Source organism: Heterodontus francisci, chromosome 30 (assembly GCF_036365525.1).
Source record: "Heterodontus francisci isolate sHetFra1 chromosome 30, sHetFra1.hap1, whole genome shotgun sequence".
NCBI lineage: Eukaryota > Metazoa > Chordata > Chondrichthyes > Heterodontiformes > Heterodontidae > Heterodontus > Heterodontus francisci.
In genome coordinates this window covers 45,445,329-45,471,523 of record NC_090400.1, presented here as the reverse complement: position 1 = coordinate 45,471,523, position 26,195 = coordinate 45,445,329, and the positions used below count along the sequence as shown (strand labels likewise).

General features: G+C 42.6%; 1 protein-coding gene across 1 annotated transcript in view; it reads left to right on the top strand.

Moving 5' to 3' along the window:
• Positions 1–13,274: 13,274 nt before the first annotated feature.
• Positions 13,275–26,195, top strand: part of LOC137346517 (TNF receptor-associated factor 4-like) — an 89,440-nt gene continuing 76,519 nt past the window's right edge. Inside the window, exon 1 of the mRNA XM_068009986.1 lies at positions 13,275–13,630. Within this exon, the coding sequence (XP_067866087.1) occupies positions 13,488–13,630 (143 nt within the window). The 5' untranslated portion in view covers positions 13,275–13,487. The remainder of the gene's footprint in view (positions 13,631–26,195) is intronic.

Below are 26,195 nucleotides of genomic sequence, written 5' to 3'. Positions count from 1 at the left end.
AGCATTTGCTCTGATTTGACTATTGCCATAAACATAGACATATGACCTTTTAATGTCCACTGGACAGAGGTATATTGGGCCTTGGTTGAACATCTCATTCTAAGGGCAAGGTGTCTTGACATACAGCACTCCCTCAATACTGCATTGCGGCTGTCAGTTTATTTTATGTACTCGAGCAGGGTTTGAACCACAACCTTCAGAGAAAATGATGGATCAAACAATCCTGTATGAGCAGAATACTTGCTGCTAAGTCAATGAATATGGAGTTTGCAGCACCCATGTGAGCAGGCCCTACACGATTAACGCATATGGGATACTGATGATTTATTCAGCCTCTTAACTTATGGGCTATATTCTGGATTATACACAATTGAAAATGAAAATTAATGATCTATGTTAATGGCAAGAAAATTACAAGTTACTTTCCTCATAAAATTCCAGAAGTAATTCATGTGTGTTATATAAAAGGCAAAATGTGTAGAGTGAATATAAATACAGTAAATATTTTTATTTAAGTACAGAGATAGAACCATGTGCTGCTTAAGAGTTAATATGCTGTCTGACACAAGTAATGAGAAAAAGCATAAAGCAGAACTTTTATGTGAAAATACTGATTACCTTAACTTGCAATCATTCATAAGTATATAGAGGAGAACTGCTGTATCTATCAGGATGTTTCCAGAGTACAAATCAATTTCTCACAGGTTATTTTTAGAATAGAAGACACTAAGGCAAAAATCCATGGTTTAACCAATTTTGTTGGATACTCAGCAACACAAATATATTTGGAAGAAATTATAATCTTAGAGGCTTGTGAAAAAAGGAATGATGTGACTGCAGGATGTCTGAAGTTATTATTACATTTACACTCCAAGCCAGCAGTGATACTTTTTTACTTTTTCTTTTTGTCTTTTTCTCTCTTTTTAATTAATGCAATCTTCCTTTCCCTCAAATTCTCTTTCTGCACCTACTTTGACTTTAACTCACCCTATTCCTTCTCTGCTGTTCCTCCATTTGTTTCTCTATCCTTAAATTGAATTGGTAAAAGAGAGACCCTGTTGGTTCCATTGTTCAACATGGTCCCAGATGACTAACATCTCAACTTGTTTTACCATGTAACTGAATGAAAAAAATCAGCTCAGCTACAATTAACTTACTTTTCCGTTATAGTGATAACTTTTAATGATACAGTGCAAAAGAAGCAGCAGAATAAGTCTCGCAGAACAATGACATGATGTTTTAATGGAAGCTACAAGCTCCAGTAAGGGAAAATCAGCAGAGTGACCCAAGAAGACTAAGGGCTACACTGACCAAAGATTTTGACTAAAATACAGTAATGAATCAAAGGATGCATTGAATTGGGACTAGAATTAATAGAGTACCAATAGTTATTTTCATGAGAAAACTTTCTATTCTGCAACAGAACAAAGTTAGTCTAAGAATAGACAAGATTAAAATATTTTGCAGTAATGGAGAAGGCAATGTAATCTGCAGCTTTAAAATTGTGCAGTAGGGACATTGAACAGTGTTCTGTAAAAGATAAAATATAATGTAAATGTTTAATCTAAAACAGCTATAATGAAATGTTCTTGCAGTAACACAAAGTAAGTATAAGTTAATAGATTTTTCCAGTGAAGCTGTGACTCTTTGGTACAAAGAAGATTCTAGCCTTAAGAATAATACTGATTATGTGAATTGTACTCCTGTAGGGCACTTTTTATATTTACAGAATGTGGCTGACAAGAGACTCCAGGACCTACTCGCTTTGCTTGCACTCCATAGGATAACTGCCCCTCCTCCCTCCATGCTCAAGGAACAGAGTACGTTACAGATCCATGAGAAAGGAGATCTGTGCATGTGCTTTTAAATTAAGGGAGCCAGTTTCAGGAAAGTAAACACGGAGATCTGGGCACCCTGCATTTCCACCAGCAATCTCCATTTTACATAGAGCCCATTGAAACTGGCACAAGACTTTAAAAGAGGTAGAGCAATGTACAGAGGTGATTTTCCCTAGAGGAGAGCAGTAAGAATGGATAATATTAAAAAGATACTTGCATTTTGTGTGGTGTGGAACATTTTTATTGTCCTCGATACTCTCACACTGAAGAGTGTCTGCAGAGACTCATCGACAGGATTGCGGCTGCCTGCAACGAATTTGGCCTAACCATCAGCCTCAAGAAAACGAACATCATGGGACAGGATGTCAGAAATGCTCCATCCATCAATATCGGCGACCACGCTCTGGAAGTGGTTCAAGAGTTCACCTACCTAGGCTCAACTATCACCAGTAACCTATCTCTAGATGCAGAAATCAACAAGCGCATGTGAAAGGCTCCCACTGCTCTGTCCAGACTGGCCAAGAGAGTGTGGGAAAATGGCGCACTGACACTGAACACAAAAGTCTGAGTGTATCAAGCCTGTGTCCTCAGTACCTTGCTGTACGGCAGCGAGGCCTGGACAACGTACGTCAGCCAAGAGCGACGTCTCAATTCATTCAATCTTTGCTGCCTCTGGAGAATCCTTGGCATCAGGTGGCAGGACCGTATCTCCAACGCAGAAGTCCTGGAGGCGGCCAACATCCCCAGCATATACACCCTACTGAGCCAGCGGTGCTTGAGATGGTTTGGCCATGTGAGTCGCATGGAAGACGGCAGGATCCCCAAGGACACATTGTGCAGTGAGCTCGTCACTGGTATCAGACCCACCGGCCGTCCATGTCTCCGCTTTAATGTCGTCTGCAAACTCGACATGAAGTCCTGTGACATTGATCACAAGTCGTGGGAGTCAGTTGCCAGCGATCGCCAGAGCTGGCGGGCAGCCATAAAGGCGGGGCTAAAGTGTGGTGAGTCGAAGAGACTTAGCAGTTGGCAGGAAAAAACACAGAAGCGCAAGGGGAGAGCCAACTGTGTAACAGCCCCAACAACCAATCTTATCTGTAGCACCTGTGTAAGAGTCTGTCAGTCTCGAATTGGCCTTTATAGCCACTCCAGGCGCTGCTTCACAAACCACTGACCACCATTAGGACGGCACAGTGGCGCAGTGGTTAGCACCGCAGCCTCACAGCTCCAGGGACCCGGGTTCAATTCTGGGTACTGCCTGTGTGGAGTTTGCAAGTTCTCCCTGTGTCTGCGTGGGTTTCCTCCGGGTGCTCCGGTTTCCTCCCACATGCCAAAAACTTGCAGGTTGGTAGGTAAATTGGCCATTAGCAATTGCCCCTAGTATAGGTAGGTGATAGGGAAATATAGGGACAGGTGGGGATGTGGTAGGAATATGGGATTAGTGTAGGATTAGTATAAATGGGTGGTTAATGGTTGGCACAGACTCGGTGGGCCGAAGGGCCTGTTTCAGTGCTGTATCTCTAAATTAAACTAAATTAAAAACCTCCAGGCACTTACCCATTGTCTCCCGAGACAAGGAGGCCAAAGAAGAAGATACCCTTGTTGAGATATGATTCTACTTTGGATCTTTTGCATGCTCTTCAATGGAAACAGAAAGCACAAAAGGAGACCAATCAGCTCACCATGTCGGTGCCAGCTCTTTGAAAGAGCTATCCAATTTATCTCACTCTCCAACTTTATCCCCAAAGCCCTGCAAATTTCACCTTTTCGACTATGTTTCCAATTCCCTTTTAAAAGTTACTAGTAAATCTGCTTCCACTGCCCTTTCAGGCAGCTCAATGAGGCTATTAAAATCTTGTTTCCTTCAATTTTTCAAATATATAGTTTTTTGCCTCACAAGTCTATTTAGCAGATGCCACTGCTTGTCTTTTAAGGTTCTACCTTTAGTCTTTCTATTATATTTTTGACCTCACTATCTCCTCTAACTTAATATGGAATATTTTTCCATTGCTAAAACTACCTCCAAGAAACTTGAGAGCAGCTTCACCATGGATTGCAATGGTTCAGGAAGGCTGCCCACTATCATCATCTCAAGGGCAGCCCTGTGAGTGACATCTACATCCTGAGAATTAAATGTTAAAAATGGTGATGACCCTAAAACTAGTTCCGGTGTCCCTCATTTAAGGAGAGGAGAAAAAAATCAGTCAAGACTCCTAATCCTGATTTACAATCCATCAAAAACAGAAAATGCTGGAAACACTCTGCAGCTCAGACAGCAGCAGTAAAGGGAGGGAGAGGGGTGTTTATCCCAACCTGAAAATCTCTCCCTCTCCAGAAGCTGCCTGGCCTGTTGAGTGTTTCCCCGCATTTGTTTATTGTTTCACATTTGCAGTATTGCTGTGTTTTCCTCTCCACCAGTATTGTTGGGTTCAGTTTTCATGTCCCTTCACTATGACAGGTTTACATAAATGACCCTCTTTTTTTTTCATCTTTGGCCTCCTTGTCTCGAGAGACAAGGGGTAAGCGCCTAAAGGTGGTCAGTGGTTTGTGAAGCAGCGCCTGGCGTGGCTCTAAAGGCCAATTCTAGAGTGGCAGACTTCCACAGGCGCTGCAGATAAAATTGGTTGTCGGGGCTGTTGCACAGTTGGCCTTCTCCTTGTGCTTCTGTCTTTTTTCCTGTCAACTGCCAAGTCTCTTCGACTCGCCACTCTTTAGCCCCACCTTTATGGCTGTCTGCCAGCTCTGGCGGTCACTGGCAACTGACTCCCACAACATGTGGTCAATGTCACAGGACTTCATGTCGCGTTTGCAGAAGTCTTACAATCGGAGACATGGATGGCCGGTGGGTCTGATACCAGTGACGAGCTCGCTGTACAATGTGTCCTTGGGGATCCTACCATCTTCCATGCGGCTCACATGGCCAAGCCATCTCAAGCGCCGCTGGCTCAGTAGGGTGTATATGCTGAGGATGTTGGCCGCCTCCAGGACTTCTGCGTTGGGGATACGGTCCTGCCACCTGATGCCAAGGATTCTCCAGAGGCAGTGAAGATGGAATGAGTTGAGACGTTGCTCTTGTCCAGGCCTCACTGCCATAGAGCAAGGTACTGAGGACACAGGCTTGACACACTCGGAATTTTGTGTTCAGTGTCAGTATGCCATTTTCCCACACCCTGTTGGCCAGTCTGGACATAGCAGTGGACGCCATTCCTATGCGCTTATTGATTTCTGCATCGAGAAACAAGTTACTGGAGATAGTTGAGCCTAGGTAGGTGAACTCTTGAACCACTTCCGGAACGTAGTCGCCGATATTGATGGATGGAGCATTTCTGATGTCCTGTCCCATGATGTTCATTTTCTTGAGGCTGATGATTAGGCCAAGTTTGTTGCAGGCAGCTGCAATCCTGTCGATGAGTCTCTGCAGCCACTCTTCTATGTGGGATGTTAATGCAGCATCGTCAGCAAAGAGGAGTTCCCTGATGAGGACCTTCCGTACTTTGGTCTTCGCTGTAAGACAGGCAAGGTTGAATAACCTGCCATCTGATCTTGTGTGGAGGAAAATTCCTTCTTCTGAAGACTTGAACGCATGTGAGAGCCGCACTGAAGAAGATCCCAAACAGACGGGCGGCACAGTGGCCCAGTGCACCGCAGCCTCAGAACGACCCGGGTTCAGTTCTGGGTACTGTCTGTGCGGAGTTTGCAAGTTCTCCCTGTGACTGCGTGGGTTTCTGCCGGATGCTCCGGTTTCCTCACACAGCTAAAGACTTGCAGGTTGATGGGGCAATTTACAATGGCCAATTTACCTTAGTGTAGGTAGGTGGTAGGAGAATGGTGGGGATGTGGTAGGGAATATGGGGTTAATGTAGGATTAGTATAAATGGGTGGTTGATGGTCAGCACAGACTTGGTGGGCTGAAGGGCCTGTTTCAGTGCAGTATCTCTAAATAAAATTTAAAAATAAATAAAGTGTCGGTGCGAGAACACAGCTCTGTTTCACGCCACTCAGGATAGGAAAGGGGTCTGATGAGGCTCCACTATGCTGAATTGTGACTTTCATATAGTCATGGAATGAGGTGATACTTAGCTTTGGTGGACATCCGATCTTTGCTAGTAGTCTGAAGAGACCACGTCTGCTGATGAGGTCAAAGGCTTTGGTGAGATCTATGAGACCCATTGTCTCCCGAGACAAGGAGGCCGAAGAAGAAGATGAAAGCAACGTAGAGGGGCATCTGTTGTTCGCCACATTTCTCCTGTAGCTGGCGAAGGGAGAACAGCATGTCAATGGTGGATCTCTCTGCTCGAAAGCTGCACTATGCCTCAGGGTAGACACGCTCAGCCAGCTTCTGGAGTCTATTTAAAACGACTCGAGCAAAGACTTTCCGCACTATGCTGAGCAGGGAGATACCACGGTAGTTGTTGCAGTCACTGTGGTCACATATGACCCATACAGCACTTAAGTCACTTACATTGCTCTGGAGATTATGTGTAGCCCTTAACAACTATTTGTTCTGTGTTTAGCTGTAAAATTCAAAACGGTCTTTCAAGCCTTGTGAAAATATCCCCGCCTTGCACATCATTTTTGTGATTGAGAATTCAGTTTTATTATCGTTTTCCACACTACCAAGTGCATTTATCTAATCGTCAATTTCAGTGTATTTTAAGGGGATCAGGGGGTCCGAGTCGGGATGTGGATCCATCCTGATTTTAGCAAATCATATCTGAAGCTTCCTGTAGATAAAAGTAGCCAGCGTGGCAAATAATAGACCAGTAGTTCGAGTGTTTTGTAATCGCTGAAAAATAAATATTCAACAGAAGGTTAAAAAAAAATCCACACACTCTGTAAATGCTTGGATTATTAACACTTGATTTTAAAGCACCTATCTGTGAATGGCGGTTCATTGTTTTGCCTGAATACTATTTGATTCGATCCAAAGCTGCCCTCATTTGAATGGAGTGGCTGCAATTAATAACTCCTGGGGTGTGTGTACGTGATGAACTTGAACAAAAACACACGTTAGGCTGGATCGGAATCTGCTTTGCATCTTTTATGAGGTGCTAATTGTGCACCTACCCACTTTAAAAATGTATGATCTCCGCCAGTAGCTACACAGGGTCAGTGTTGTTTGAACAAAACGTTCACTGTGTTAAATCTAGATCATTAATCAATGGCACTCCGTTTTTTTTAATTGTTAGAACTAGTGAGGCTTACCCTGTGTGATTATCTCACGTGCAGCGGACATCAGGATACATGTTTTGAGACGATTAGTGCTCTTAAAGGTAAAAATGTATTTGTTCCGAATTAATTATTTTTTTAAAGCACAAAGCACAATTGGTATTTGAGGAATATTGAGTAGTTGCCTTTATCCTTGTATGCCGCCTTGTGGCTAATCTGCGATATTTACCCATTAGAGACAAGGTGTTTATAGTATAGGTAACTTGATGTGTTGATATTGTACCAAATGTAACAGGAAATATAAATAGTAGATTTTTCTGCGGATTGTGGTGGAGACATAATTGCAAAGTCTATTTTCCTGTTAAATCTTCAGAATATGTTCTGACTTTTCTTGTTTCTTTGACTATATATTTAAAAAGCCGACAAAAGGCAACTAGAAGGCATGAAAGATAAAGAAAGGCATGGTTGTAGTAACGTTATGTCTTCTTTTGGGCCTCCTTATCTCGAGAGACAATGGATACGCACCTGGAGGTGGTCAGTGGTTTGTGAAGCAGCGCCTGGAGTGGCTCTTAAGGCCAATTCTGGAGTGCCAGGCTCTTCCACAGGTGCTGCAGAGAAATTTGTTTGTCGGGGCTGTTGCACAGTTGGCTCTCCCCTTGCGCCTCTGTCTTTTTTCCTGCCAGCTACTAAGTCTCTTCGACTCGCCACAATTTAGCCCTGTCTTTATGGCTGCCCGCCAGCTCTGGCGAATGCTGGCAACTGACTCCCACGACTTGCGATCAATGTCACACGATTTCATGTCGCGTTTGCAGACGTCTTTATAGCGGAGACATGGACGGCCGGTGGGTCTGATACCAGTGGCGATGTGTCTTTGGGGATCCTGCCATCTTCCATGCGGCTCACATGGCCAAGCCATCTCAAGCGCCGCTGACTCAGTAGTGTGTATGAGCTGGGGGTGTTGGCCGCTTCAAGGACTTCTGTGTTGGAGATATAGTCCTGCCACCTGATGCCAAGTATTCTCCGGAGGCAGCGAAGATGGAATGAATTGAGACGTCGCTCTTGGCTGGCATACGTTGTCCAGGCCTCGCTGCCATAGAGCAAGGTACTGAGGACACAGGCCTGATACACTTGGACTTTTGTGTTCCGTGTCAGTGCGCCATTTTCCCACACTCTCTTGGCCAGTCTGGACATAGCAGTGGAAGCCTTACCCATGTGCTTGTTGATTTCTGCATCTAGAGACAGGTTACTGGTGATAGTTGAGCCTAAGTAGGTGAACTCTTGAACCACTTCCAGAGCGTGGTCGCCAATATTGATGGATGGAGCATTTCTGACGTCCTGCCCCATGATGTTCGTTTTCTTGAGGCTGATGGTTAGGCCAAATTCATTGCAGGCAGCCGCAAACCTGTCGATGAGACTCTGCAGGCACTCTTCAGTGTGAGATGTTAAAGCAGCATCGTCAGCAAAGAGGAGTTCTCTGATGAGGACTTTCCGTACTTTGGACTTCGCTCTTAGACGGGCAAGGTTGAACAACCTGCCCCCTGATCTTGTGTGGAGGAAAATTCCTTCTTCAGAGGATTTGAATGCATGTGAAAGCAGCAGGGAGAAGAAAATCCCAAAAAGTGTGGGTGCGAGAACACAGCCCTGTTTCACACCACTCAGGATAGGAAAGGGCTCTGATGAGGAGCCACCATGTTGAAATGTGCCTTTCATATTGTCATGGAATGAGGTGATGATACTTAGTAGCTTTGGTGGACATCCGATCTTTTCTAGTAGTCTGAAGAGACCACGTCTGCTGACGAGGTCAAAGGCTTTGGTGAGATCAATGAAAGCAATGTAGAGGGGCATCTGTTGTTCACGGCATTTCTCCTGTATCTGACGAAGGGAGAACAGCATGTCAATGGTCGATCTCTCTGCACGAAAGCCACACTGTGCCTCAGGGTAGACGCGCTCGGTCGACAAAAGGCAACTAGAAGGCATGAAAGAAAAAGAAAGGCATGGTTGTAGTAACGTTATGTCAACCACCAAAATAAGGACTGGAATTAGTCTCCCTGCCAGACTAGATGTCCGTTTGCTTTTAAATATTAGGTGAAGTCCCATTTACCTACTTTATTTAAACTATCACTGTCGCAGTTTTGTGAGTCTTGCTGTTGGGACCGGTTTAAAAGAATTAAGATCAGCTTGACATCCCCTTGATTTTAAAAATGTTCAAGCAGTCTGTGTTGTTGACATCACTTGGGACTGTTTTGAAGCAGTTGCTGACCATTATTATGAGACTTGAGATAACTTGTACAGTTGGAGCTGCTGAAGCACACTGGGTTAATGATGGCACACATTAATCATGAGATTAAAAGGTGTAAGTACACAGCTAGTTGATCACTATCCATAATGGAGAAAGAAACTTCCATTTATATAGCGCCTTGTGTGTCTTCTGGATTCCAATTAATTACTTTTGAAGCACAGTTACTGAAATTATGTGGGCAAACGTGGCAGGCACCTTGCAGACAGTTGCTCCCACAAACAACAATGAGTAAATCTGTCAGTTAGCTGTGGCTGAGTTGGTAGCACTCTCACTTATGTCAAAAGCCTGTGGTTTCAAGCGCCACTCCAGAGACTAATCTAGCTAAAACTTTATTATCAGAGGTGCTGTCTTTCAGATGAGATTTTAAAGTGCCTAACCTCATTGGATGTAAAAGATTCTCTTCACACTATTTCAAAGAAGAGCAGGGTTTTTCCCTGGTGCCCTGGCCAATATTTACTAAAACAAATGATCTTGTCATGATCACCGAGTTGTGGAACCTTGCAGTGCACACATTGGCTGCTGAATTCCCAACATTGCAACAGTGACTATGCTTCAAAAAGTACTTAAAACAAAAGCAAAATACTGCGGATGCTGGATATCTTAAATAAAAACAGATAAATGCTGGCAGCATCTGTGGAGAGTGAAACAGTTGACATTTCAGGTCGATTGACCTTTCGTCAGAACTGGAATTAAAGATTTCAAGCAAGCACTGAGGCAGAAGGAGGGATGAAGTGGCGCAGTGGTTAGCACCGCAGCCTCACAGCTTCAGGTACCCGGGTTCAATTCTGGGTACTGCCTGTGCGGAGTTTGCAAGTTCTCCCTGTGACCGTGTGGGTTTTCACCGGGTGCACCAGTTTCCTCCCACTGCCAAAGACTTACAGGTGATAGGTAAATTGGCCGTTGTAAATTGCCCCTAGTGTAGGTAGGGAATATGGGATTACTGTAGGGTTAGTATAAATGGGTGGTTCTTGGTCGGCACAGACTCGGTGGGCTGATGGGCCTGTTTCAGTGATGTATCTCTAAATAAATAAAAAATGAAAAGAAAAGTCTCTGATAGATTGAAGGGCAGGAGTGATGAAATTACAAAAAGGATAATGGTGCAGGACAAAAGGGATGCAATGGAACAAGTGAACCAAAAGATGGGTCTACCTGAAGCAGCAGAGAAGTCTTTGATTTACTGCCTTATTTGAAAGAAGGCATTTCTGACAGCATGGCACTCCTTCAATATTGACCTGAGAGTCAGTATGTATAGGAGGCCCAAGCCTCATCAATCCAAAGCCTTCTGACTCCAAGGCAAGAGTCCATCATTGTGACAGAAAACATCAAGTTCATGAATCCAGATGTGATCCTTCACCAGTTCTGATCATCTGTCACCTACATACACTTGTTTCTTTCAATTATATCTGAAGAATAAAAAATGCAGGGATTTAGTGAAGGAGTGAGGGAATGGGATTAATTGGATAGTTCTTCAAACGAGCCAGCACAGACTTGATGAGTCAAATGGTCTCCTTTTGTACCGTACTATTCTATGATTCATCAAAGCCAATACATAGCATGTTGTCTCAGGACTCTATATGTGTGAGAGATCTTGAATCCATTATGTATTGGTCATAATTCAGAGTATAACACAGGAATTTATAATTAGCTACAATTGCCCATTAACTGACCTCAGGAATTTACAAGTACAGCATATTGCTCATGGAAAAACATGAGCTGTAAATGGACAAGTCAGACCGACACAATTAAAAGTTTCAACCATTTTTAAAATTATTTGTTCTTGGGATGTGGGCATCACTGGCAATACCAGCATTTATTGCCTATGCTTAGTTGCCCTTGAAGATGATAGTGAGCTGCCTTCTTGAACCTCACAATCAATGTGTTGTAGCCACAGCCCACAGTGCTGTTAGGGAGGGAGTTCCAGGATTTTGACCAGTGACATGAAGGAATGGCAATATAGTTCCAAGCCAGGATGGTGAGTGACATCGGAGCACTACCACCTGTAAGTTCCCCTCCATGTGTCTCCTGCCCTTGACCTTCTGGGTGGTAGAGACCACGGGTTTGGAAGGTGCTGTGGAAGGAGCAACGTCACAGGCGATTCACCAATACGTACATATCAGTAATGGAAAAGAAACAACATATAATTAACAGGAAAACCAAATACTGTGGATGCTGGAAATACTCAGCAGATCTGGCAGCATCTATGGAGAGAAACACAGTTAATATTTCAGGTCAATAACCTTTCAACATATAAGTTCATCGCAACTTTTAAGGTTTTTTTTAAACAGGACTTCCGGCCGTGGCATTTCAAATCATTCCTGCGTCTTGCTAATAAAACTGCGATGTAAACAATTGTCTAGATGGTATTTTCTTAATGTGAAACAAAGCTAGGTAACTATAGCAACACTCAGTCAAATGATAACATCCTGAATGTATTATCTGACGAAACCCAATTACAGCCACACCCTATAAAGTGGATGGTTGGTCAACAGCCCCACCTGATCTCATAATCATCCTCATTTGCATAACAAGTTCGCCTTCAAGAGATTCCTTGTCGTGTTCAAAGAGAAGCAGTTTGAAAATGTTAAATGCTAACTCTGCTTCTCTTTCCACAGATGCTGCCAGATCTGCTGAGTGGTTCCAGCATCCGCGGTATTTTGCTTTTATATTAAATACTTAAATGTATCTCGTTACACTAGTCAAGATTTTGATTGGAATTGTTTTGATTTAAGATGAACCAGCGTTTCATTCAATATTCATACCGTCAACCGAAATCCACGTTTCCAGCTCCCTTCTCTATCCCCAAACCGAGATAAGACGCGGTGGAGATATTTAAAATAAAAACAAGAAATGCTGGAATCACTCAGCAGGTCTGGCAGCATCTGTGGAAAGAGAAGCAGAGTTAACGTTTCGGGTCAGTGACCCTTCTTCGGAACAGGCAAATATTAGAAATGTCAAAGGTTGGGATACAGTATTCATGCTGTGGAGCATTGTAGTTTAAGGTGCTGAGTTCTTGCAATAAAAGTTAACAAATCACATCACTGCCACAGAGCCTCGGAAGGAATCTGTAAAAACAGTTCCTTGATTCACAGCAGAGACTACACCGCAACTTTTGTTGGGAATGTTCAGTTAGGGCTGGGGTCTCTCTTGCTAATCAGGACAAAGGACTGGTACATATCCGGATAATATACAGTAGCTCTGTGTTCTTACAATATAAAGAGATTTGGGGTAGTGAATCAAAAGAGTTGGTATCCGGCACTGCTCGCAAAGGAATGTGGTCTTGGAGTCTTTTTTAACCTTCGCACCCCGCTGCCTGTTTCTGACTCAGTAGGGTTAAGGTTAGGGACGCAGCTGCTGCTTTTTTTTTTGCTTATGTGGCAGGATGTTCCGAAACAAGGGACTGTTGTGTGCTCCTCTAACCCTGGAACAAGGCTGGTTGCTGTTCCTTCGCTAACTTTAACCATGAGCGGGAAGAGTGTGATGGTAACAGCAGCGGCGCCTCTGCAAGAAGAAAATGTGTGTACAGTATACAGTATCAAATACTGTCCAAGTACATGAAGGGGAAAGGAATAGATGTTAGGGTTAGATGGAACACAGTGGGTGGAGGCTCCTGTGAAACATAAACCCTGGCTTTGGGGGGGGGGGGGTGTCGAATGGCCTATTTCTGTTATAAGTTCTATGTGTACAGTATACAATATTTAATGCATTCGAGTCTAATTTTATATACTAAATTATTAAAATTACAGCGCAAGATTGAATGCACAATTCTGTATTTTTTCGTCTGCCTGGAAGTGTCTTTATAAATGTATTTAGTCTTTTAAATTCAAGAAATAACTGACAGGCTGAGGAGGATCTCAGTCACGACGTGGAGTATCTGTGTGTCACTAGGACCCAGGGGCGCTGGCAGCAGAGTAATTGCTGAATCTCCTCCCCTGCGATAGCACGTGAACCTCCTCCAAGAAAATCACCTCCAAACATCAACAGACCGAGCATTCCTCATTGAGAGCCGGCAGGAGGGAGAGCTGCTTGTTCAACCGCCTAAACCTTAACAATTGGAGCCCAGCCATAGAAAACCCAAGCGGATCCAGTAATCTCACCCTGTCTTAAATCTATATATTTTAATGAAAACTAACTAGCGATCGGCACACTTCACATAGTCTTGCCTGTTTAAAGCAGACAGCACCATGCCCGGCTACGATTATAAGTTTCTGGAGAAGCCGAAGCGCCGCTTTCAGTGTCCACTGTGTAACAAGCCGATGCGGGAACCCGTGCAAGTCTCGACCTGTGGTCACCGCTTCTGTGACACCTGCCTGCAGGAATTTCTCAGGTAAAACTTACAGCAACTTCTCAAAGCTCAGCACCTACCCGGGCAGTCAGGATCAAGGGCATTGAGTTAATTTCTCTCCTTTTGGTCTGTTTAGCGCTAGATTTAGATCTTTGTGTGTAAATATCCCATAAAACATGGTATGTAAAATATAGGCTATGATTGATATATATATATATATATATATACAGCGGACATATGCATCAGACTCCCCTTATATAGATACTTATATTTCAGCGTTAGTTACTGTACAATAGACAGTACCCAACCTAAAGTTTGATGGCGGCTGTCGGATTCTGCCGGAATTTAGCTTTAATTTAGGTATAGTCCAGTTAAATCCTTTAATTTTCAAAAGAGTATTTGAAGACTGAACTGTATTAAATCCGATCAGTATTGTCGAGAAACGGCAAACCTTTCAGCGATTCGGGTGAGTTGTTGAATATAAATAAAAAGGTGGGTCCCACCTGGATTGAATTTACACTGCTTTAAAAAAAATAACCGTTTCATATTGGCTTTAATTTCTCTTTTTTTAAAAAAAAACCGTTCTTGACATCGGAGGCGACAGCAGACCTTTCCCTTTTAAGAGTGTAAATGCGAGGGGCTGGAAATGTGAAATGGAAAAAGCACAGGGCTTTCCTGCCTTGTCTGTCTCTCTCCCTCTCTGGCTCTGCATCTCTGGAGCAACACTCCACCAGACTGGTCACAATCTTCATTGCAGCGGTACATTTTGCAGCTGATGCAGGACGACGTGTTCTTGCACGTAGTGAACTGGGGAAAGGGTTTATGGTAGTTTGGAGTTTGTACACAATCCAAGAAAACTTGGCGAGTGAAAGGTCCGTCAAAAGCCACCCAAAGAAAATCATAAAATAATGCACCTGGGTTTTTGTCTGGTTGATGCGTCCTGGGGGCAGTTTTGCTGTGGAGGTTATTAGCACATTGGCTACTGTCCTGAAGTTCTTTATTGTACAACTTTTGACTCTTTTTAGATCTTTATATTCCCCGGGGTACTACCAGAATCTGGTAGAGACACCGACACATCAGGTTTTAGCATTATTGTCAATCACGGAAATAATTGAGAGGGGGGGGGGGGATTACAATTTTAATTTAAAAAAAAAACTACCATTCAAAACTACCCATTTCCTTTTTATCCACTTCTCAGCAATTGACACAGTCGAATTATTAATGAATTGCTCGGGGCTAAACTCGATCTATGTTCACTGGTGGCGGCTTGAAAACGATGACACGATCTCTCCGTGAGCCCCCCCTCCCCCCCCCCCCCGGTCACATCTTCATTACAAGTTGAGCCATTGGCTTGGTCCATGTTTCTTAAAAACGTGTGTGTGCCATTTATAACTGCTGCTCGCTTTCATAAATTATGTACAGTGCAGTTCTTTGTGAATCGAGCCTGTCTGTCTGTGCCCATGTCTCTCTCTCTCTGTCTGTCTGTGCCCATGTCTCTGTCTGGCATTACTCTGATAGGAAAGCAGTTTAAGTTAGAATTGACAGGAATAGATTTCTTCTGGTTTCATGGTTTACCCTCACTGGGGAGCTTTGTGAGGCTGTACTCCTTAATGATCATTAACATAGCAGCATTCTTCTGGCTCAATTTGGGGATCTCTTATGAATGAAACTGAGGGGAGGAAATTAAACTGACAACTAGCTAGCTTTTTTAAAAAAAAAGCACAAAGCTACACTTTTTTTTTCAATTTTAGCGGATGAAATTTCCTCTGCTAATTCTTGCCTTTAGTTTTTATCTGAAATGTAAGAACAGCAAATGCAGTTTTCAAGTAGTTTTCTTTGATGCAAATTATGTTCCATACATAAAAGCAGCAGAAATGGGCCATCAATCTCGTCAGCCAGAGAAGTGAAGTACTTGGAACAAATTAATCCTTTGAACGGCGACTTTCTTTTTGCTTCCTTCAGGCAGTTGAATAGACATTGACAGTTTTTAAAATACCGCTTCAACTCTTCTGAATATTAACTCTTGCCTAATATAAAAGCAAAATACTGCAGATGCTGGAATTCTGAAACAAAAAAAGTGCTGGAAATACTCAGCAGGTCTTTCAGCGTCTGTGGAGAGAGAAGCAAAGTTAAGTTCACCTGAAACGTTAACTTTGCTTCTCTCTCCACAGATCCTGCCAGACCTACTGAGTATTTCCAGCACTTTTTGTATTAACTCTTGCCTGTTCGTCATGCTGCATCTTGTTAAATTGGGGTCAAAATGAAGCTATGTCATTTCAGTTAATTTGCACTAACTTGTGAATGGGAGGGGAAAGAGGGGTTTCTGTTGTACCAAAATTGGGGGGGGGGGGGGTGTTTTTCTTCAATGACATGGAATTAAAGCCATGCATTAATGCAATTTCAAATGTCATTTAATTGTGCAGAAGAACAGTCACATTTCTAATCTTCAGCTGAATTACCCCATCTTCAGTGGAATCCATGATCTTGGGAAGAGAGAGCTTACCTGCATGACTTTAGGTACACCATAGGAAGAAAGAGAAGGCCAGTATTGTGTTGATAGGGTGAGATGAAATAAGATGGGAGGAGGCTCATGTGTAGCATAAACACGGGCATAGATCTGCAAATACTATGTAGTTTTCTACTGAAATATTAATTGGCAAATTAGTGCCCTTTTTAGATTCGGTATAGTTTTTTTTAAAAGTTGAAAACAGTTTTTTTTTAATGGGTTCCCCAGGGAAAGCTGGGTTGGTGTTTCTTGATTATTTGCTTTCTGTATTTGTTGACATAGAAAATAAATGTCATTTATTAGTTTTCAAATGAATTGCTGACGTCGGCTTTCCAACGTTCGGGCATGCTGGGACCCTGGGCACGTGTCAAAATATAGCACATGTCACTCTGTAGAAAAGTTTGAGGACCACTGATCTATTAGGCTGGCTGGATTATTAAAAGATATAGGTCACTGTATTTATGTAAGAGTACCGCAGCCAGCTGGTGGGGTGGGGCGGGAGGGGAGGAAAGAGGCGGTGGTGATGCATTGGCACACAGTGAGAGACGGGACATGAACTGTCAGGCAAAAGCAACATGGGATGGGAGTGGAGCCAATATTCAGTCGAGGAAGTGGAGGAAATCGGAGGAGGAGACTTCTGACTGGAATCAGCCGTTTTTCTCTAGTTCAGCATTTCATTACACTGAAATCTGTGCAACTAACTGTTGGCTGCCTGGCTCCTGAGGCAGTAATTAATGAATAGTTTGAATAAAGTGAAGCGTGAAATAAGTTTTGTTTTTGGGGCCAGTGGCAGCTTATGAACGACGATGCATTTATATTTGTTTATCACTGGCTGGGCTAAGTGCAGAAGCTTTCCAGTCTGGAAATCTCAGTTCGAGCTTTGACCTGTAAATGTCAAGTTACAAGCCACTGCTTTAGCAGAAAGATGCCTGCAGCTACAAGCGGCTGTTTGTCTGCAAGGATTAAAAGCTTTCCACGGTAGATGTGCACGCTGCAAATAACCAATTTTAAATTTATACATTTTTTTTTACACCAGAATGGTCGATTGGTATGTGAAAGATGTTTGCAAATATTGACTTGCTGCAAATGATGGTTCTGTGCTGATTACCCACCACTTCCCAATGATTTGCAGTGGGTCAGTGATCAGTTCAAATTCAATTTAAAAAGAAACATATTCTGACCCTCTTTGTAAATGTGTAGATTTAATTGATGGTCTTGCTGTTACATAGCCAGCTAAAATGAGGTGACATTTGCAGTACTGACAAGAAGTCAATTGGACACTTGCAGATGGTTTATTGGTTGCTTTTTAATTGAAATCTCGCTGTGCTGATGCTGAGTTTTACAAATCAGATATGGGTGTATTACTTTTTTTTTGATGAGTAGCGGTGTCCTCTGAAGGTAATGCCCAATGTGACCTCAAGTCTTTGATCCGGCAGATCTCCTTTGGGCCCTTGGGCAAATTGTAAATCATTTTGTTTAGAAAGCCTGTGGACTCCTATCAAGATACAGCCCTTGTGCATTCAGCATATTGTGGTGAAAGTGTGCTTGCAGTTGAATTGTTTACATATTCAGGAATGGGCTGGGCACACACAATTTCTGTCCAATTCTGAGTACTGAACAACACCTCTGTCTTTTTTTTTCTGACTAAGCAAAAATGTGCACGTACATTTAAAAAAAAAAAATGTTTTCGCTTTATATTGAGCTGTGGCCCAGGCATCTCGACACCTGGCTCTCTAAAGCTAGCTGCACCCACAGGTAAAATTGCCTTGATTCAGAAGGACAGGCACTGAGGAAGACTCATCATTTAACCAAAGCTTCTTGGCAAATCCCAACAAATTTTATTTCTGGGCTGCAGCTGGCATGGCAAGTCTCAGGCATTGGGCACTGGTGCCACCATCCTAGGTATTGAATCATTATAAAAGCAGCTTTGTTTTCGTCAGGCAAATTCACTCTTTCTTTGTATGCTATGACTCAATTGGATCACCTAGCAGCTCAATAAAATATAGTTGGTACATGTGAAACTTTCAACAGTGTCAGCTGTGATAAACACCCTGCAATAAATTTTAGATCTGATCCTTCCAAAACTTGATTAGTAGCTGGAGAAAGTATTTTGAGCTGTGTAACATTCGAGTACAATTTTGGTAGTTACAGGCTGTGGTTGCTGGTGAGAGCAATTTGAGATGATAATCTTAGTTATCATAGAACATTGGTTTCAGTGAGCTTTTGTTGGTCTGTTGGTAATCTGTTGGTTCCAATTCATTAAATGTGCGTTGTGACAATATTTCTCTCAATGCTATGAGGAGAGTAATTATCAGGTACTGATTCTTAAAGACCATGTTTGGGTGTATATGTGAAGTCACTGATTTATTGAATCATAATGTTTATATAATGAAAAATGAACTTACTTAGTACTTATGAAAGGAGTAATATGTTGCCAAATTCAGACTCTACTAATGGTTACTGCAGATAGAATAGGCCCTCATAAGCTAATCACCCACCTTGGTGAATCTGGTACAGTTTGAGTTGTGGGCAAGCTAATGGGACAGGGAGACTGTGCCTCAAATGTATTGAGACATGCAGGTTTAGTAGAAGTGAGTGTTCTGTTTTGTTTCCTCCCTTTTTTGTGGTTGCCGCTGTTCTAACTGTATCCAATATTTTGCATGGTGCAAATCCAGCTCCAATAATATAACCTCTAGTTATGTAGAGACAGATACAGTCATCTAAAAACTGCAAAATTGGCTTTGTGACACAATGCTTGTTCTAACATTTCCATTAGTATACTGCGAATAAGTCCGGCTAGGAATTCTGCTGTGAGTGATACTACTGTGGTTTCAGGGATATGTCCATCCCATGGTCTTCAATTTTACCATTTACACAGTAAGGCACAAGACACTTCATACTCCTGCAGACTAGACGTTTAAAAAAAAAAAAATCCTTCCTACCAAAGACTGAGTGAAAACGGATATACTGTAGTGTAGTAAAGCGGGTATAGGTGTATGTTTCAGTTAGTAAAGAGACGCTATGCGAGTGAAAACAAAATTCAAACTGCATCTGATTTGGGAACAAGCCAAAACATGAATGGATTTGCATGTGTGTTGCCATTGATGCATGGTTTCAGTTTAGTTCAGTTTCTATCAATCTAAAGACATAGGGAAACACTGAGGGCAAGCTTGGTCTTGTAGGAAGTTCTCATCTGCTTAAGTCATCTGACTCTTGTGATTCCTGTAGCTCATTAAAGAAGCATTACACATCAATTGCTATTTGTAGCATCTACCAGCAAAGACCTGGCAATTTAAAAAAAGCATGCAAATTTGTCAGTCACATCATGTATTTACATCTAAGCCTTCTGGACACAATCTACAACAATAACAACATGCATTTCTATAGCGTCATTAATGCAGCACATCCTAAGGCACTTCACAGGAGTAAGACCAAACAAAATTTGACCGAGCCATATGCAATATTTGGAGTCAAAAGTTCATCAGAGGTAGGCTTTAAGGAGCATCTTAAATGAAGAGCAATTGGTTCGGGGTTGTGGGTGGGGGTGGGACGATGGGGAAGAGGTTTAAGGAAGGAATTCCAGAGTTTGGGCCGAGGCAGTTGAAAATATGGCTGTCAATAGTGGAGCATCACACTTCATTTTAATCTCTCTGTATCGAGTAGGAGCTAACTGGATAAATTAGAGTCCCAACAGGAAATGTAACCAGTTTTTCTTTTCCTCTCTAGCTTAATTTATCCTTTACAACCAGTGCAACATCACATTCATCACACTAGGTACTAGTGCAAAGGAAAGAGTTGAACTACTCTGCACCACATTCATCAAGTAGGGAGTACCCTTTACAGATCAGGTAGACCCACTATGAAATATGCCATCACTAACTTGATTGCTGTAGAGTTTTAGCACTGATTTAATGCTGCGTGAATATTTACACTAGGGATAGACTATACAGCATTAAGGTGACCAGAGCTATACTTCATTACTGTTTGCCAGTATTGTTGCAGTGTTATCTCCACCATCCCACTAGATATTGGCCTGGCCTCTGCACTAATATAAAGCTGGCAGGTTGAACAGGGTTCATGAGCTAATAAGGTTTGCTCTGCTTGTATAGATTGCTGTTACAGAGTTTTAGATGGGGCCCTATCTTAACACGGATGAATTGCTTTCAGTTGAGCAGTAGTTTATCCATTTAGCAATTCAAAAAAATCTCTGGTCCCATTTTGGGGCAAATACAAATCAATCTGGTACTCCCCAGCTGCAGTTGGGGGTGGAAAATTGAAGGAGTAAACTGGTCTTAAAAACGCCACAGTGGCCAACACTGGCTTTACTCTTCAGTTTCTCTGGTTGTTTTTCTCGTAACGAATGCTGAATGTGTTTTCTTGTTTACTATTTAATTTAGCTGACTTCAGCCTCACAAGAGCCAGTACTCTGTCCTGTAACAACTTATCACAGCAATGTGTGTGTGAATTCAGTCTGCTGATTAAATATTCAAATCAGGTCTGTCTAAATATAATAGTCAAAGGCAAAATTCTAACTGAAAATGTTTAATCAAAAGTCTGCGCAGGTTAAACTTTTACAATATTCACTAATGTAAATGTACTGCAATTTGACTAGTGGCAGACTTTTGCCATCACAATTGATGTAAAGCTTATTTAGCAGTGTGCTTTTGATTGAATTCTTATTTAGCTTGTGGGAGCTGTTCAGCCAGTAGTTATTAATGGCATTTAACCCGCTGGCTCATTTGTCATCGGAGTGGCCGTCCTGGTGGATACGCATGTTTGTGAGGCATTAACTTCTGCATGAAGCTGTGAGCTTTGAAGTTTGCAATCTGATTGAGAGTGGCGCTCAGCATGTCTCAAGTGCTGCAAAGGGAGTTGTTTTTGTCTGGAAGCGAGATTTGTCCTGTCAGTGCAGTGACAGATCCAGATTGGTGGATGGGTTTATTGTGCTAATCGACAGTCAAAAATGTCAACCCTTTTTTTTTCCAAAATACTCTTGTATGGCTTGGCACTTGAGGCTACACCTTCAGCATTCTATAACCAGGCAATAGTAATTTCTGGGTGTACCAACTCTGCCTCTTCTCTCTTTCACACCTTCACTTTGTTTTATGTCAGAGAATATTGCTTTGTAAATTACATTACATGTCAAGTGCATCTACACTGGGATATTACCATTAAATTCATCTTGTTGAACTCTCCTTTAAAGATAGCTGGGGCATGTGCCAATTCTTGCCATTGGCTTCCTGTGCATCAGATTGATAGGCAATTGATCAATAGTTGCTGTTACGGAATTATTTTAAGAGAAGTAATTGGAACATAACGGACTAGCACTATCCAACAACAACTTCTATTTATATAGAGCCTTTAAGGTAATAAAACGTCCCAAGGACCTTCACAGGAGTGTTGTAAAATGAAATCTGACACCAAGGGGTTTGAAAACAAGGATGAGAGTTTTAAAATCAAGATGTTACTTGACTGGGAGCCACAATAGATCTGTGAGCACAGGGGTAATCGGTGAATGAGACTTGGTGTGAGTTAGGACACATGCAGCAGAGTTTTGGATGGCCTCAAGTTTATGGGGAGTAGAATGTGAGAGACCAGCCAGGAGCATTGGAATAGTCAAGTCTGGAGGTAAAGGAGGTATGAACGAGGGTTTCAGCTGAGACAGAGTGTAGCCGGGTGATGTTACGTAGGTGGAAATAGGCGGTCTTGGTGATGGCGTGCATATGTCATCTGGAGCTCATCTCGGGTCCAGTGTAACACCAAGATTGTGAACAGACTTGTTTAATCTCCGACTGTTGCCAGGGAGAGGGATGGAGCCGATAGCTGGAGAACAGAATTTGGAGTGGGGACTGAAAACAATGGCTTCAGTCTTCCCAATATTTAATTGCAGGACATTTCTGCTCATTGAGTAATGGATGTTGGATAAGCAGTGTGATCATTTAGCAACAGTGGAGGAATTGAGCGAGGGGGTGGTGATGTAGAGCTGGATATTCTCCAGATTCATGTGAAAACTGATGTTGTGCTTTCAGATCATGATGCCGAGGGGCATTAAGTAGATGAGAAATAGGGGGCAAAGGATAAATCCTTAGGAGACATCAGCGGTAACAGTGCGAGAGGAGGAAGAGAAGCCATTGTAAGGAACACTGTGGCTATGATTAGATAGCTAAAGATGGAACCAGGTGAGAGCATTTCCACCCAGCTCGATGACAGTGGAGAGGCATTGGAGGCAGATGGTGTGGTCAACCACATCAAAGGCTGCAGATGGGTTGAGAAGGATGAGGAGGGAAAGTTTACATTTGTCACAGTTGTGTCTTTGAGGGTGGTATTATAACGGGCAGAAATGGAGGGATTCAAACATGGAGTCCAGTGTGGCTATGATGTACTGACAAGCATAACAAGTATTTGAATGAGGTGCTCAATGTGTGATGAATTTCTTCTATTTAGTAACGTGCAAAGAGTGGTCTGCACACTCTTGTCAGAAAACAAATCTAAAACAAAGAATAAAAGCAAAATACTGCAGATGTTGGAAATCTGAAATAAAAACAAAGTACTGGAAAACTCAGCAGGTCGGGCAGCACCTATAGAGAGAGAAGCAGAGTTCCTGTTTCTGGACTGATGAAAGGTCACTGACCTGAAATGTTAACTCTGCTTCTCTCTCCACAGATGCTGCCTGACCTGCTGAGTATTTCCAGCACTTTCTGCTTTTATCTAAAACAAAGTGTGTGATCTTCACACAGGTTTTTTTTTTTTACCTTTTCTCCCCCTCTAAAAGCTTCTGTTTTACTGATTTCAGCTCCTCTACATCTGACTGGGGTTGTATGGGATTAAGGGTTTGGATATGTGAACAATTGATCCACTCGGACTCACCTTGTTTTAAGAAATCTGTCTCTCCAGCATCTGTATATCTTCTTTGCATACTGCATGTGCCATGGCTCGGTGGCCTCAGACAGCTGTTTTCCTCTAGTAGGTGGTGGAGGTGACCATTTATTCTGAGTTAGTGGGCTGCAACATGAGCCCTCTTCAAGGTGGATTGTTTCAATTTATTGAGGGATAGGCTCTGTTTATGGGCCCCTCGGGCCTTTTTGTTTAAAACTGGATTGACCTTTTGAGAGTTGTCTGCCATTCAAATCAATGTCAGCATTTCATTATAGGATTAGGGGTGTTAACAGGTATCCTGTTTAAAGGGATTGTCTGCAAACGCACAATTCCTATTCCTTCTACAGTTTTTGCTAATGGATAAAAGGAACAGTTTACTCATTGGGAGGCTGTAATTGTAAATTAATCACAGAATATTAACAATGGTTTTACTTAGCTGAGCCATACACCCAAGATGATCTCCAATTCAATTCCTAGTCTGGGATGAGTAGTTGATCTTAATTGGGATGGCAATGAGCGTTTTGGCTACAGCACCCCTAGATTAGAGAGGGGAGAATCAGTGCAGGGTTCTTGTACCTGGTTGCTGTCCCTGATGGGGGAAGATGATGCGATGCAGCTGAGTTGTGAGGCCTGCTGCTGTTAAATAGCATATCTACAACTGCTGAGGCCCACATGTGAATAACAATGACTTCCGCCAGTACTTTAAGACTTCCGGTGTGCATAAGACCATAGTACAGGAAGGGTTAATGCATTGAGGATAAACAAGTGGCAGGAGAGGGGAATGGAAGCTCTTATCGCCAGTGTGTTGGGATTAATTACCTGTTATTTTTAAGCTTATCTTGAAAGGAAATATAGTAAGTCGGAAGAAGCTTCTACAAAGTGATTTGTTAGTAGGTATTGTAATATTCATAGACTTTCGGTACCATGACTTAAACATTTAGCTGTTAATTTTTGCATGTAAACCTTTTAGACCAGTATTTTAAATAAAGTTGTGTGATTAGCCAGTAGGTTTATTGGGACTTAATAGCCATGGGCTAGTTAATGAGTAATGCAGCATGTTGCACTGGAAAGGCAGTAAACCTTTCCAGACTATCGATGAATACATTTACATCTACTCTTGGTTGTAGCACTTTCTCTCTCTCTCTCTCTTTTTACCTACTCCACAAGATCAAGGTCAGGAGAGTCCTGAGTGCCCACAAGCTATTGAAAATTTCCCAAGTGGAGAGTCAAAAAATGCGGTTGTATACTATTACCAGTTAGGACTTTGTCTTGAGTATTGCTCTTGCATCTAATGCGTTGTGAGCTTCTTCATTGGAAGCTTTGTGTTGCAGTCCCTTTTAATTTATCCCATTTACATCTTTAAGAGGAAGCACTAGTTGCTTCTGTGTTATAGCAGTTAATACAATGCATTCGACTACATTTTACACTGCAGAGTTCATTTGTTCAGGTGTCCGACCGAACAGGATAAGTGATAATTAACAAAGGCGATTAGTTGAGGCAAATAAACATGCCAGCGAAAAGGGGTATTAAAGCAAAATACAGTCTAGTGAAATGAAAAGCAGTAAAGTTTTGCAATCGCCTTTTTAAAATTACAGTGTTGATGTATGGCCTCACTTCAGTGTTGGAATAACAGTTACAATAAAAGTACACTCTTCTATAATTTTGGTGTTCTTTATTGTTGTTGACCTTGAACATATGCCAGTCTCTCGTTAAGCACCACAGTCTATCCCATATAAATGTGAGCCTACATTTCATACTGAAAGTTTATTGAGGTAAATGGCTTTGTGCACAATGGTGCACTTGTAGGGGGAAAAGTCCTGTTAAACTTTCCAATTCCTCTTATTAATTCAAGCTTTCCACTTTTATATTTCAATAGGGCTAGAAGTTTCAAAAATGGTCCTTGGTCCTGCTTATTTTTATGGCCTTGTACTATGGTAACCTGAATGGGGCTGTGGTTAGTTTTTTGCTGCCCTTTGATCACATCTGAAGACTGCAAGATATTGTCCCTTCAGACTAGTCCCCCAATTGGCTTCTTTCTGTCTATGATCTACTGAGGAGTTCGACATTGTCTTTGGAAATCTCCTTTCTCCGAAAACTCTAAAGTGGAAATTGTGCTCTTTTGGGATATGGCCAGGATTTTCTCAGACCATTGGAACCATATGTGAGTCCCAAGCCTGCGGGACAGCAGTGGCAATCTTCCTGGAGGCGGCCTCTTCATTAGCTGTCTCCAGGCCCACTGTCAAATTAAGGACTGCAGGTGGGTGCTCCATGCTAGCCCAATCAGAGAGCTGACAGCTCAGAAACCTCAGCACTGCCACTGGGAAAGGTAGCCATTGCTGAGGCAGCAAGGATAACAAGAGGGTGCCTCCACCTTGACGTGCCTTCATAGGTGAGGAAGAAACTTCATTCTTCTGCCTGGGCCAAGCAGGCAAGCCCTGACATTTGGAGGGCCAACTCCTCATACGGTGGTGTTGAGGCTGCGGGGGCAGCCCTTGCTGTTGTCACTCCCCGCCCTTGGGCCTTGGAGCCTCAGGCAGTGATTTATCACCACTGCCCCGCCACCTCCTGGGAAGCTGCAGGGATGCCATCTCCATGCAGCTGGTTGCCTCCCCACGTGACGGTGGGGGGGGGGGGGGGGGGTGGGGAGTAGCGTCTGCTGCCGGCAAAATGGCCTTTAATTAGCTAAATTGTCCGCCCACCTCCTGGTTGATCGTCAGCCAGGCTGATACCGTTCATGCCACTGGAAAACTTGCCCAGTAGCGAGACTGCATCGGGAACTGTTCCGAAGGCTCCCCAGCATTTTGCTGGTTTGCCCCGCCTCCTAGACTATATTTCAGATCTATAATTGTGAATAAGCTTAACCGCATAATGTTAAGGCTACGCTTCAGGATTTATCTAACAGTTCCCAGACCTCTGGATTATATACAGTAGAAAGACCTCAGCTCGCTACAGAAACCAATGAATTAGTTTGTTTGTTTTAATTACAATTAGTTCACTGTGAGTTGGAGAGTTCTAACTCCACTGTGGAGCCCTGTGCCATGCTAATGTCATCATCTTTGTGAATGGGTCTTTCTTGGAGCGGGGCTTTGGGCCAGTTCTGTCAGAATAGCATTACAAGTTTCTTCTTGTGCAAGATAGGTGAAATAGAGTTGTGTTCTAATGAGCAAAATAATTAAAGAAGGTTGTGTGTGATACCATATTTGCAGCAGGTTAATCCTTGATGGG